Here is a 12,908-nt window from a genome sequence, read left to right on the forward strand (position 1 = left end):
TTTTTTTTTTTTTTTTTTTTTTTGCAATTGCTTTAGCTCGAGTAATACTACATGGACTTCCATTTCTTACTCCATTTTTCTATTTCATATTATGTGTCATGTTTTGACTGCCTAATAAAAAGGACTAGGGTGAACCATAATTTTTGTTCATTCTTTTTTTCATCTAATAAAAATTAAATATTTGGTGGGAGTATAATTTGGGAGTAGGTATAGTATCTTTATTCAACAAATTTGGACAAATACTGAACATTTATTGCATGTATTGGGTGTCCCCCTTTCAGTATTTTAAAAAAAAAAAAGATACTAAAACATTTAACTTTTAAAACTAATAAATCAATATTGGGAAAGGTTATGGTGCAGATGAGTACCATACCTCTCGTGCAAACTCAAAGTCAAAAAGTGTGAAAATCATGTTGATTTTGTATGTAGTATAAATTTAAAATATTTACTGTTCATTTTGAGTGGTAATAACATATATATAAGAGTCGTAGTTACTAATTACTCCGTAGTAAATTTGTGATGAAATAATACATTATTATACACCGGCTGTAGCCTCCCTAGGCCATAATCTCCCCAGTTGTGCAATTTCTGGGCTTAGGTGATTATACATTGACTTCTACAGGTTTTGGTGGTTATACATTGACCTCGACCTCAACATTTCTGGGAACAATGCATGCCCTGTTATACATTGACTTCTAAATGCTATGATTAGATTCTCCTTTCTAATAGTTAATTGCACTTAATTTGACATAAAGAATTTATAATTATTAGTTCAAGATCATATTTTATCATTTTCCAAAATTTTTATAATTCTATTTGACAAATTATATGGTTTAGCTAGGGTTATTTACACCTCATAATAAATCTTAAAGTTACAAGTGTTGGAATGTCAAACTTGAAGAGTTTCCTTCAATTCTTTAGTCCTAACACATGATTGAATACTACAAAATTGACCACAATAGTGTTTGTTGTTGAACAGACATGTATACCACAAATATGTAATTAATGTTGTGAGAAACTAGTTTTTAATTTCTTTGGGTGTTTGAGTTTCCCCTTCATACTGATGTAAAGAAAATGTAATTAACGTAAAGACTTTATGTTTTGTTATAAACAAACGCGACATTTAAAGTTCTTTAAAAAAAAAAAATCATGTGTCTGTTTTTATGTTTTTATCTTTTAAATAATAACCATATGCTTTTAAAAAAAAACATAATAGCATTTGTTGGCATAGAAAAGTTCATCTAGTGGGCTTTCATTATTTTGCCATTGATAGGGATTATACCCTACTCGTATATATTACATGTGCTCGATATATGTAGAAGGGACTGAAAGGTTCATTTCCCGAGCATGTCCGACCCCCTTAGTCTTTACCTACCGAGTATAGTCAAGAGAATGAGCCCTCAATCCAATGTATCATGTTCTTCCCGTCGGAGTATGTATCTCGAACATGTTAGGACAAGATGATTACTTTGAGTATCGAACCCTTAGTACGAAAGGGTAAGTACACCCCAGGCGCATAATAAAGCAGCTATCAAGAATCTCCACGCGCATGTACCTATCTATCGGAATTGCATTTGGTTCTACTCGTGCATGTGAGGCACGTGGTTAATTGTCATGCCGGATGCCCGATGTGTGTCCCATCTTGACCTCTATAAAAGGCGCATTTAATGTCTTGAGGTGAAACTTTTTGGGGGGGGACTTCAATAGACATGCACTACACTTAAGTTTGGAAGAGTCTGACCAGAACGATACTAAGTTACCGGAGACTATACACTTCTACATAATACAATAATATCTTTACGTATTTACCACATCAATCATGGATGATTGATTATTCTATTTTAGAATAACAACATACAATCTAGCTTACAAGACATTGTAAAAACAATATAATACATATTTTCCGATCCTAGTGAGATCATTTCACTATTCCGACATGGATTGAATAATCCATTTCAAAATAATAGTATACAATCTTACAAAACACTATGAAAACAATAAATATCTATCAAAAAAAAAATCTACCCAGTGAAATCATTTCATTATTATATTCCGACATAGATTAAATAATGATACGTATATTTCAAAATAACCATATACGATCTTACAAAAAACTGTAAATAATAAATGTCAAATGAAAATGCAAAATAAGCAAATTACAACAATAATGGAAAAATATGTGTTAATTTCGAGTAAGAAAATGTGTCCAACAAAATAATGTGTATAAATCACAACCTAACTTTTTTTTTTTTTTTTTAATACAAATAAGATGTTCTAGAACTCTCATTTTATAATGCTCTTTAATTAATTCTTAGCTTGCAACTAAAATAATAAGGTGAGTACTTGGTAGGGTGGTAATGGGTGGCCTTATTTATGTAATAGGTGAAAAAGTTCAAATCTCATTATCATTACAAGCAAGCTAAGTATTGTAATTCTTTATTTTTGACATGCTAATATAATATATTAGTGATGTAATTAATTAATTTTAAATATTAATAAAATAATATATAAGTTGACATACCAACATTAAATTGTGCTAATGTGACACTGATGATGCTAATAATGTCATGTCAATAATTATGCTAACATGACAGAGGGAATGTTAATTATTGTACTATATTTTGAAGTACATGCATATATTTTAAAATATAAGAACTAAAAATTGAATAAAATTAAAATATGAAAACTAAATTGAATAAAATCTTATAGTATATGAACCTTAGGGGTACTTTTACTCTATTTGATACTAAACAATATTTTGACAATTTGAAATAGGTTAATAAGCAAGAAATAGATGGGGAAATATGAAGTAAACACTAATTAAACCCTTCTCTCTTAATTAACAATTGTTAAACCATGGACTAGGGTTCACATTGCATTATAAATTTTAGTCCAAAAATTATGTGTTTACAATTAACATATTATTCGTATTCATTTAACAGATTATGTGTATGTAAATAAATTGGAAGCACATAATTTGTTAACTTGACACACATAACACATGTTGTTAACATATTATGTATCTGTAGTTAACATATCATGTGCCTTCAAATTATTTACATACACATAATTTAGTAACTCTAGACAAATGATATGTTAATTATATACACATAATTTGAATGTCATTTTAGACTAAAGTCTACAATGCAAAGTAGACTCTGATCCGGTATAATTTTAGCAATATTATGTATACAAATTAATGGTGAAATATAGTGTTTATTTATTTATAATAATAATTTTGGTTACCTTGCCCTTTTCTCATGGAATTGCATGGTCTAATCACAGGGTTAATTTCTCATCTAATTACATGACCTGTGATCCCCACCTTCTCGTGACTTGTTCCTCATTCTAGCTTTTGGATCACTCTTTGGATCAAGCCCAATGCACCCCGATCATTGGGTTAAGAACTTGGGATATATAATTGAATTTCAATGGGTACTTTTTAATTAATTAAATTCTTGATGAAGTAATTAAATTCTATAAAACGTTTTTGTTGGGAACAATTTTGTTTATTCAAAAATTATAGGGAAAAGTGTAAAATAGACCATTAAACTTTAGATGAAAGTACAGGCTCTTAAACTTTTTAAAAAAAAAAGTAAAATTAAACATTCGCACTTGTTATTTTGGTGCATCTGAAATAACCAATTATTGCAAAGTTCACCTGAAATAACCGATCATTAATATTTCAACGACATTTTTTATAATAATCTGGAAAAAAAATATTCTGACATACAACAATAAAAATAAAAAATAAAATCAGGTGGCCTAATCGGAGAGGACAACCGGTTGGTCATCTTATCCGTTAGAGAAGGCAACCAGATCTGGTTGCCTTCTCCATTTGAGAGGATGACTAGATCTGGTTGCCTTCTCCACAAGAGAAGACGACCCCTAGTCGTGGTCGTCTTCTCCGGTGGAAAAGGTCACCATAAGTTGCGTTTTATGTTTTTAATGGTGATTAGATGCGGTCAATGATGGTCGACATCGATAATATTACCGGTAACATATTGGTTACCGGTAAATCAGACGTATTTAACTCATTTTGACAAGTTTGAGTGTTTAATTGCATTTTTTTTTAAAATTCAAGGTCTAATTGCACTTTTACATACCTAAGTTAAAGGTCTATTTGACCATTTTCCCAAATTATATTCCAATAATAAATATATAATTTCAATATAAAAATAAAAAAACAAAGTATATAGTTTTTTTCTAATAGTCATTTACAGAATAAAATTATATAGAGCATATATATAGTTCTTTAAAATTTTGAAATATAAATATAACATGTAGAGGTGAACGCGGAGTGGATTGGCCGGAATTAATTGGAGTGAATCTGCATCCAATTCACTGAAGGTGAATATGAAAAATTCTATCCGCACGCGCATCCATATTCATTAGCGTGCAAATCAAATCCAATTTGATCCACTAATAGCGAAATTGGCGAATTGGATGTCGGATTGAATGTCGAATTTTAAGTCAAAGTTGAATTGGAGAAAATGGCATTTACAAAGGGCTTGTACCTAATTGAGCTTATAACTTTTCAGCTTTCAGCTAACTTTTCAGCTTTCAACTACCTTTTCATCTAGGTTTGTCAAATATAACCCTACATACCGGGTACATAAGATTAAGTAGCAAGAGAGTGTTAGAGCAAATTATAGGACAAATATGTCCTTGTTATTAACTTGCCGATGAGAAGTGAATAAAACTTTCACTAATAAATTGATTAAATAGTAGAAAACAAAATCAAAATCATACACTAATAGTAAAAGTTTTTGAAATTGTGCGTCATGATCGAGTGGCAATGCCAGTATACTCGTGGGATCATAAAATTTATATTTTACTAAATTACCAAAATTATGAATTTATTAAATAGTTAATTTCCTATATATAACACGATGCATATCTTTATGTACAATTAATTAGTTAATTTTGTATGATATTATTCTACACTGATATTTTCTAATTTGCCTTTTCTGAACTGTCAAATTAATGTTTTCCGAATTATCAAAATTATTAATTAGTTAGTTTCCTATAATACGATTGATTCATCTACTCTGTTCTGATATTTATAGAATCCTCAATATAATATTAATCTTTTTTTCAGAAATCGAGAGATTGAGGTTTATCTTGACCTCTGAAGCCTGCAAGTTCAGAGGTTGACGACAAACCAGGTTTGACTTCAATTCGTGTATTTTTCCCATTCATTAAGGTATGCGTACGTGGGGAATATGTTATGTTTGATTCCTTGGTAATTGATAATTCCCATTACATTTTTTTTTTTTCTCTGTATGGAAGAAATAGTGGTTCCATGGAGGGAGGATCAGAACATCTTATGGATCCAAAAAACTATGAATCTATGATTAAATAAACCGAATTCCATTGCCTTTTACTTTCCAGATTTCATTTCAATTATATTTGTGTAACTGTTATAACCGTTTTTAATTTTTATTTTTTTTATTTTTATAAACATTATATATTGACTTTCTCTCTCTCTCTATCTCTCTTTTAATTATAAAGTTTATTATGAAGTTTTATGATTTTGACAATAGATTTTGTGCTGGGTAAATTGTTTTATTTGTATATATATATATATATATATATATATATATATATATAGGTAAATCCTTTTTATCTAGCATTTGATCATATTTTTATAGGTTAAGTATAATGCTAGACATTCTTACATAAGTCATTTTATAGTAATCGCTCTTTGACGACGTGTGATACTTTTGTTGTATACAATTTTTATTTTTTGATTATTTCATATATTTCTTTGCTCCCAATATTTCATATATTTCTTATTAACGCGAAGGGATGTAAATTTTGTATTTTTAAAAATTTATCTATCTTCATTTACACGTTATATAAAAAGCAATGATATGCATATATTCTTTTAGTTTTCACCGCATTTTTTACGGCTTGTATTGAAAAAATTCTAAATAATTATTTTCAACCATAAAAATGTTTTGACTATTCAATATTCTATTAAAATGTTTTTGCAGATCGAATTGAAGCTAGCAGTAGTAATGGAGCAGAATGGGTGGAAGTATGAGGCGATTGTGGAAAGAAGTTTTAGCAGGCAAGACAGAAAGACAATGGGATATTGGTGTGCTACTCTTGCCATCTTCATCCTCATTCTCTCCTTCTGCATTTTCTACATCACTCCTAACAATCATCTTTGTATGTCCTTATTTACCATCATCCCACTCTCTACTTGCATCCAATATTGTTTATATACGAAAAATTACATTTTTGATACTCCACTTATACTCATAGCACAGACTTAGTTCCTGAGTTAACCCTTAAGTTATGTGCAAAGTAAATATTTACTCCCTTCACGACCAAATTAACCACTTTATTAAGTGCCATATTAGTTATAATTTAGGGGTTAAAAATGGTCACACGGGTTAAATCTATACCACAAGTATAACTGGAGGACAAAAATACAATCTTTACAAAATATCCATATTTCTCAAAATTAAATATAGAAGTACACTTTTAATATACTAAAAGTATATTATTTGTGTACAGAAAATACATTGTTTAAGTATTGAAAGTAAATTATTTTGTTTATTATCAAATAATGTACAATCAATACATAAATAATGTACTTTTAATATATTAAAAATGTATTGCTATACATGCTTCACATAGCTGTGTAAATCATGGTTCACGTACTTAAAAATTTGTCAAGAATCCAACCTAATTAATATGGGAAAATATTATGTGTATTCTCATTTTTTACTTTCAACTTTTACTCTCATATACAAAATTTTGATTTTGATATAGATATTTGTATTGGTACCAATATGAAAAAAGTAGCTTACCCGTGCTCATGAGAATCAAAATTGAATCTTTCCAGGTTCCCAAAGAAATGAAGCAAAACCAATTTGTGATTTGAAGCAGGAAAGATCAAATACCTGCGAAGCGAGCGGCGACATAAGAGTCATCGGCAACTCATCCACCATTTTTGTGGTCTCCAACGTCGTACATAGTACCACGTCGTGGACCATAAAACCCTATGCTCGAAAAGCCGACCAATACGCATTGAGGAGGGTTCGAAGCCTGACCATCGCGGAAGTGCACCATTCCGACCAACGCATCCGACGTTGCACCACAAAGTACGATGTACCGGCCGTCGTTTTCTCCACCGGAGGCTACGCCGGAAACCTCTTCCACGACTTCACCGACCTCATCATCCCTCTCTACCTAACCTCGCAGGAGTTCCAGGGAGAAGTCCAGTTTCTGGTCACCGACAAAAGTACCGTTTGGGTCGACAAGTTTAAGGAAGTGTTGCAAAGGTTGTCAAAACACGAAATCATAGACCTAGACCGGGAAAACGACGCCGTCTTTTGTTTTCCAAGAATCATCGTCGGGTTAAAAGCCAACAAGGAGTTCAGCATCAATAACGTCTCTTCGGATAATAATATCTCCATGAAAAACTTCATGGCGTTCTTGAGAAACGCTTACAATCTGAAAAGGGATAATATCGTCACAAACGAGAAATTATTGCAGCCGCCGCGGCTACTCGTGATCGCGAGGAACAAAACCAGGCGGCTCTTAAACGCCAACGAGGTTTCCGCGGCGGCGGAAAACATGGGGTTTAAGGTTGTCGTAGAAGAAACAGACGCGAATATGACCCGAGTGTCGAAAATGGTGAACGGGTTTGACGTGATGGTGGGAGTTCATGGGTCGGGGCTATCGAACATGGTGTTCTTGCCGGAAAACGCGGTGGTGGTGCAAATCGTGGGGTTGGGGATGAATTGGGTGGCGAGGAATGACTTTGAGCTGCCTTCATTAGACATGGGATTGAGGTACTTAGAATACAAGGTTGGTGAGAATGAGAGTAGTTTGAAGAACTCTAGCTCCATTGGCTTCAAAGGGTGGATGGCTTATACTTTTGCGTACTTAATTGGGCAGGATTTTACGGTTGATGTGAATAGGTTTAGAGGGACTCTGTTGAAAGCACTAGAGCTTTTGCATGGTGCTTAAAATGTAAAAGTAAATTAAACACCTACACAAAAAGTATTATACTTTTTGCTAATCTATGCTATTTACACTCATATTATAATTTTATTAAAGTTGATATATATCGTAGCGAGATCTTGATTACTATATATGACCTTCATCAATCGGGCGAGATTTTAGGGCGTGCAAGAGGTGTAACCGCACAATGGCTCAAAATTAAAATTTCATGACTGATCTAAATTCTATTATGTATTATTCAAAAAGAAATTCTACTCCGTAATATTATTCACGTGAATCACTTTTCTTCAATTTACAATTTATTTATATTTTGATAGGGCCTCATTTATTTACTAGCACAAGGCCATGCAAATAAAAAAAAAAGCCCGGTTCATCAACACTCTAATGACATTATTAAACGAAGAAACCAGTGCCATTGCAATTGCAATGGCTTCATCATCAAGACGTAGGAATTGAATATGCAAATTAAATAGGGTGAGCATGCATATTATGGAGCCGAGAGGGTACAAATGATGTATTTGCAATTAATATATTATGTATTTTAAGTTAAAGATTTATGCATGTGTAACACCGTCGATGTATAAATGCTATACACCGGTGGTTAATTAGAAGATGATACATCATTACAAAAAACAAAGTCAATATTAATCAGGTCTTTTTTTGCAAAATATCTAAGACTTGTATATTTTTATTAGGAAACTCTTTTATTTCTAATTAACAAAATATATCTACTTTATTACTTAATTATTATATACTCCGTATCTAATTTCCTACCCAATTTTAATTATTAGATACGGAGTACATTGCAAAAAAGAACCATGTTTTAATTTCCTACCCAATTTTAATTGCAAAAAAGAACCCGGTTAATATTGACTTTATTTTTTAATGATGTGGCATCTTCTCATTAACCGCCGGTGTATAGCATCTATACATCGGCGGTGCATCAAATATTAATCCTAACACTCGTATACTATTAAGGTTTGTGTAGATACTATATATTAATAAAAATCAAATCCTCCATTTTAACTTTGCGCCCAAAACGCTCATATTTGCGTAATAATATTGTAAAATATGGTAATACAATTCCTATTCCTATTACTTTAATTGCACATTAAAATATGGTAATACAAATTCCTAAATCCTAATACGATATATTCTTTCGTACTTTCATATTCCTAATACAATTCTAGATTAAAATTACTAATGTTAATAATACCGTGCATATATTTCCTTGCAACGTAATATTGTAATATATGGTAATACAATTTCTATTCGTACTACAATTTTACATTAAAATTAGGGAAAATTGCATTTTTCATCCCTAAGTTATAGGATAATTGTAGAATTCGCCCCTAAGTGTTGGTCATACTCACCTTTTGTCTCTAAGTTATCATTGATGTTGCACTTTTCGTCCTTCTATTAATAAAACGTTAGGGACGAAATTTGGAATTTTAGTATAACTCAGGGACGAAAAGTAGCACGAAATGACGGAAAGTGCAATGCCAATGATAACTTAGGGACGGAAAGTAAGCATGACCAATACTCAGGGACGAATTCCACAATTACCCTATAACTTAAGGACGGGAAGTGTAATTTTCCCTTAAAATTAAATGAGACGTAGTCGACATAATATTGCATGAAATCTATATCTATATCTATATCTATATACTACTAATAACAACAAAATCCTACTTTTGCAACTTCCCGCCCAAACTACCTCCCAAACTATTACTATATAATATATACTAATTATTATTAGGTTAATCGGTTAACCGACCGATTAATCCAAAAAACTTCGGTTTGGTTAATTCGATAATAAAAAGTTTAGATCGGTTAACGGTTAAAGTTTTATAAATTTTGGTTAAAACGGTTCGATTAACCGATTGAACACCTATTTGTTAATTAAGCTAATAATTACACGAATATTAGTATAATTACAATTAATTCATTTAGATATGGAGGATGAAGAAAAAGGTAAATGAGATACGGTGAAAAGGAATATACTTAGGTATAATAAGATTATAAGTTATCTAGGACGAAGCTGTTGAAGAGGGCAACCGTCCGTTTGAAGATATCATGTCAGACATTTCTCGGAAGAGCTTAGATTGGAACCGTAATGTTTTTGGAAACATATTCAAAAGGAAGGGACGGTTGGAGGCCAGAATCCTAGGGATTCAATGCGCAAACAATTACACAACCTCCACAGATCTTCAACTTCTTGAATCTAACCTCCTCACAGAGCTTAATGCAGTCCTCAACCAAGAAGAAGCCTTCTGGTTCCAAAAGTCCAGGATGACCTGGTTCAAGGGAAGGGGACATGAACACTCGTTTATACCACAATGCCACTTTGATCAGGAGATCGAAACAGGAATCGAGTCTGATTTCTTAAGATTGAAGGAGCTTGGACTGACGAGGTTACAGTTTTGACCGACCATATCATCAACTTACTTCTCTTCTCTTTTTTGCAGTGCTCCTACAAGTGAGAGGGCTGAGCTTACCCCTATTGACAATACTAGAGTCATACCCTGGGACCAGGCTTCAAGACTGGTTAGGGAAGCGTCCCTTTCTGAAGTCAAAAAAGCGGTCTTGGTCTTTGGCATGAAGAGATAAGGGAGCCCTGGGCCGGATGGTATACCCGCAGCTTTCTATCAACATTTCTGGAGCAACATTGGTTCGGCCTTGACGACAATGGTTAATCAAGCGTTGTCAAGCGGGGTTGTCAGCAAGAACCTCCTCTAGGCTTTCATGACGTTGATTCCCAATAAAGACGTCTCGAAATTTGCGGCTGACTTTAAGTCTATTACGCTTCTCAACGTCGCCTTCAAAATAATATCTAAAGTGCTCGTCAACAGACTTAGGCCAATCATGTGTAAGGTTATCGGGCCTCACTAGAATAGTTTCCTCCCTAGGCGATCCACTCTCGATAATATCATTCTTACTCAAGAGGTTGTTCACTACATGAATAATAAGAGAGGGAAAAAAGGGCCTCATGATCCTTAAAGTGGACCTCCAAAAGGCTTATGATAGTGAGGTAAATGGATGCAAGTTCTCTAAAGAAGATCATGAAATTTAAAAACCAAGCAAAAAGCTGAAAAAACTCAAAAAAAAAAAAAGTAGCATACTAACAACATAAAAAATGCATAACAATAAATACAAAATAAAGCAATTTTATTCCTATTAAATAAAACAATACACAATTGAGCAATATTAAATAAAACAATATGACCAGGGAGATGTTATTTTCCTCAATATTTTCGAATGATCCTGTACCAGCATATGTTTGGTATAATACATGTCCTTTTCATTGCACTAACTATACCATCAAATAAAGTAATAACACTACATTCTTTTACAAAATTATTGAATTTATAATATAATCCGTCTTTCTATATTTAATCCGCTTTTTTTTTTTTTTTTTTTTTTTTTTTTTTTTTTTTTTTTTTATGAATGGTATTACAAAATCAAGTTGTTTGGAAACATTACCTGGGAGTCACTGAGTTGGTTGACTGCTAAACATTGATATTCCCGGGACAAAATAAATAACAACGAATCAATCAAAGACTTATATAAATTTTCTTCTTCATGGGGATAGGTCGGAAGCAAAAACAAAAACAAAAACAGGCTCCATTAGTCAAAGAAGAATATTATTTTCGATTTGTATGATCGAAAGAAAACAACCGCAGCAACAGAATTTGCAGATTTGAAGGTCTGGAATAATTGCACTGCGTTCTGCGATTCTCTTTTCTCTTTTAAAGTTCACCGTATAGGATTAGGGATATATATATATATAAGGTTGTATCTTATTACGATAGAATTGTAGTATGATAGGAATTGTAATGTAGAATTGTGATACAATAGAAATTGTAATGTAGAATTGTACAACGAATACGAAAATAGGAAATAATCAAATCCTAAATATTGTAGGACTGTTTTGGGCAGGAAGCTTAAAGTTAAGATTTTGTTTTTATATATAGTATAGATAGTATAGATATAGATATAGAAGTATAGATAGTATATATTATTATTATTATTATTATTTTATTTTTATCATTATTAGTATTATTATTATTATGAAGATGCTCTCATTCACTACCAACATCATTGTAAATGCTATATATATCTAAATGCAAGGAACTCAGGTTCAATCAATAGTGTTTGATAATGACATTGGAATGTATGATATCACTTTACAAACCAACAAATGGCACATTATCTCAAATGTCATTGTCAAACCTGTCCGGACGAACTATAAAGTACTTGATCACAAATACAATTACACATGGATTTTAAATGGTCGGACCGGTGTCCAAACAAGTGACAATGATGACACGCCATTTGCTCCCATGTAAGTGATTTATTTGTTTCTACTTATTTTAGTTGCAATTTAGCTATTTACAATTTCGTTATGTTTTATTAAACTATATAAGTATCGAGACTAGTTCTTTGATTTTTATTAATTTAGCATTTTTTCTCTCTCATTATTATATGACTACTTTAACCAATTAAGGAACACTAATTTAAAAATACGCATTGGGCATTGGTTTAATCGCGCAACGCGCGTGTGATAACTAGTAATAATAATAATAACAACAATAACAACAATGGACATTATTTTGGACTTTATACTACTTATTTCCTCCCAATTCCCATGTATACCAAACATTGGAATTGAAATTCCCAGTAATTTTATTCCTGCAAACCAAACATTGGAATTTAAACTCCACTTTATTCCTGCATTATTCTTTTCCCATAGAATTACAATTCTTTTCCCACCTAATTCCTTCCCTCCAACCAAACGCCCCGTAAAAAGGTTATGTTTTATAGTGTTTCAAAATACAAGCTGAAATAAGAATTTATTTTATGTTTTGTTTTTTTTATAAAACAAAATTTATTTATCTGTAATTTAAAATAATCTATAAAATAAA

General features: G+C 31.9%; 1 protein-coding gene across 1 annotated transcript; it reads left to right on the plus strand.

The window, feature by feature from the left end:
* The first annotated feature begins 6,023 nt into the window (after window positions 1–6,023).
* On the plus strand, window positions 6,024–7,989 carry LOC115995876 (alpha-1,3-arabinosyltransferase XAT3-like). The gene is made up of 2 exons (XM_031235023.1): window positions 6,024–6,177; window positions 6,860–7,989. The coding sequence occupies exons 1-2, from the start codon at window positions 6,024–6,026 to the stop codon at window positions 7,987–7,989; spliced, it is 1,284 nt and encodes a 427-aa protein (XP_031090883.1).
* Window positions 7,990–12,908: the final 4,919 nt, after the last annotated feature.

This window comes from Ipomoea triloba, chromosome 11 (genome assembly GCF_003576645.1).
Source record: "Ipomoea triloba cultivar NCNSP0323 chromosome 11, ASM357664v1".
NCBI classification, from domain to species: Eukaryota; Viridiplantae; Streptophyta; class Magnoliopsida; order Solanales; family Convolvulaceae; genus Ipomoea; species Ipomoea triloba.

Excerpts from the sequence above, each read along its gene's own strand:
- LOC115995876 (XM_031235023.1), top strand. The coding sequence starts at position 6,024 with ATGGAGCAGAATGGGTGGAAGTATGAGGCGATTGTGGAAAGAAGTTTT. Across the intron at positions 6,178-6,859 it reads CACTCCTAACAATCATCTTT|GTTCCCAAAGAAATGAAGCA; the intron begins GTATGTCCTTAT and ends GAATCTTTCCAG.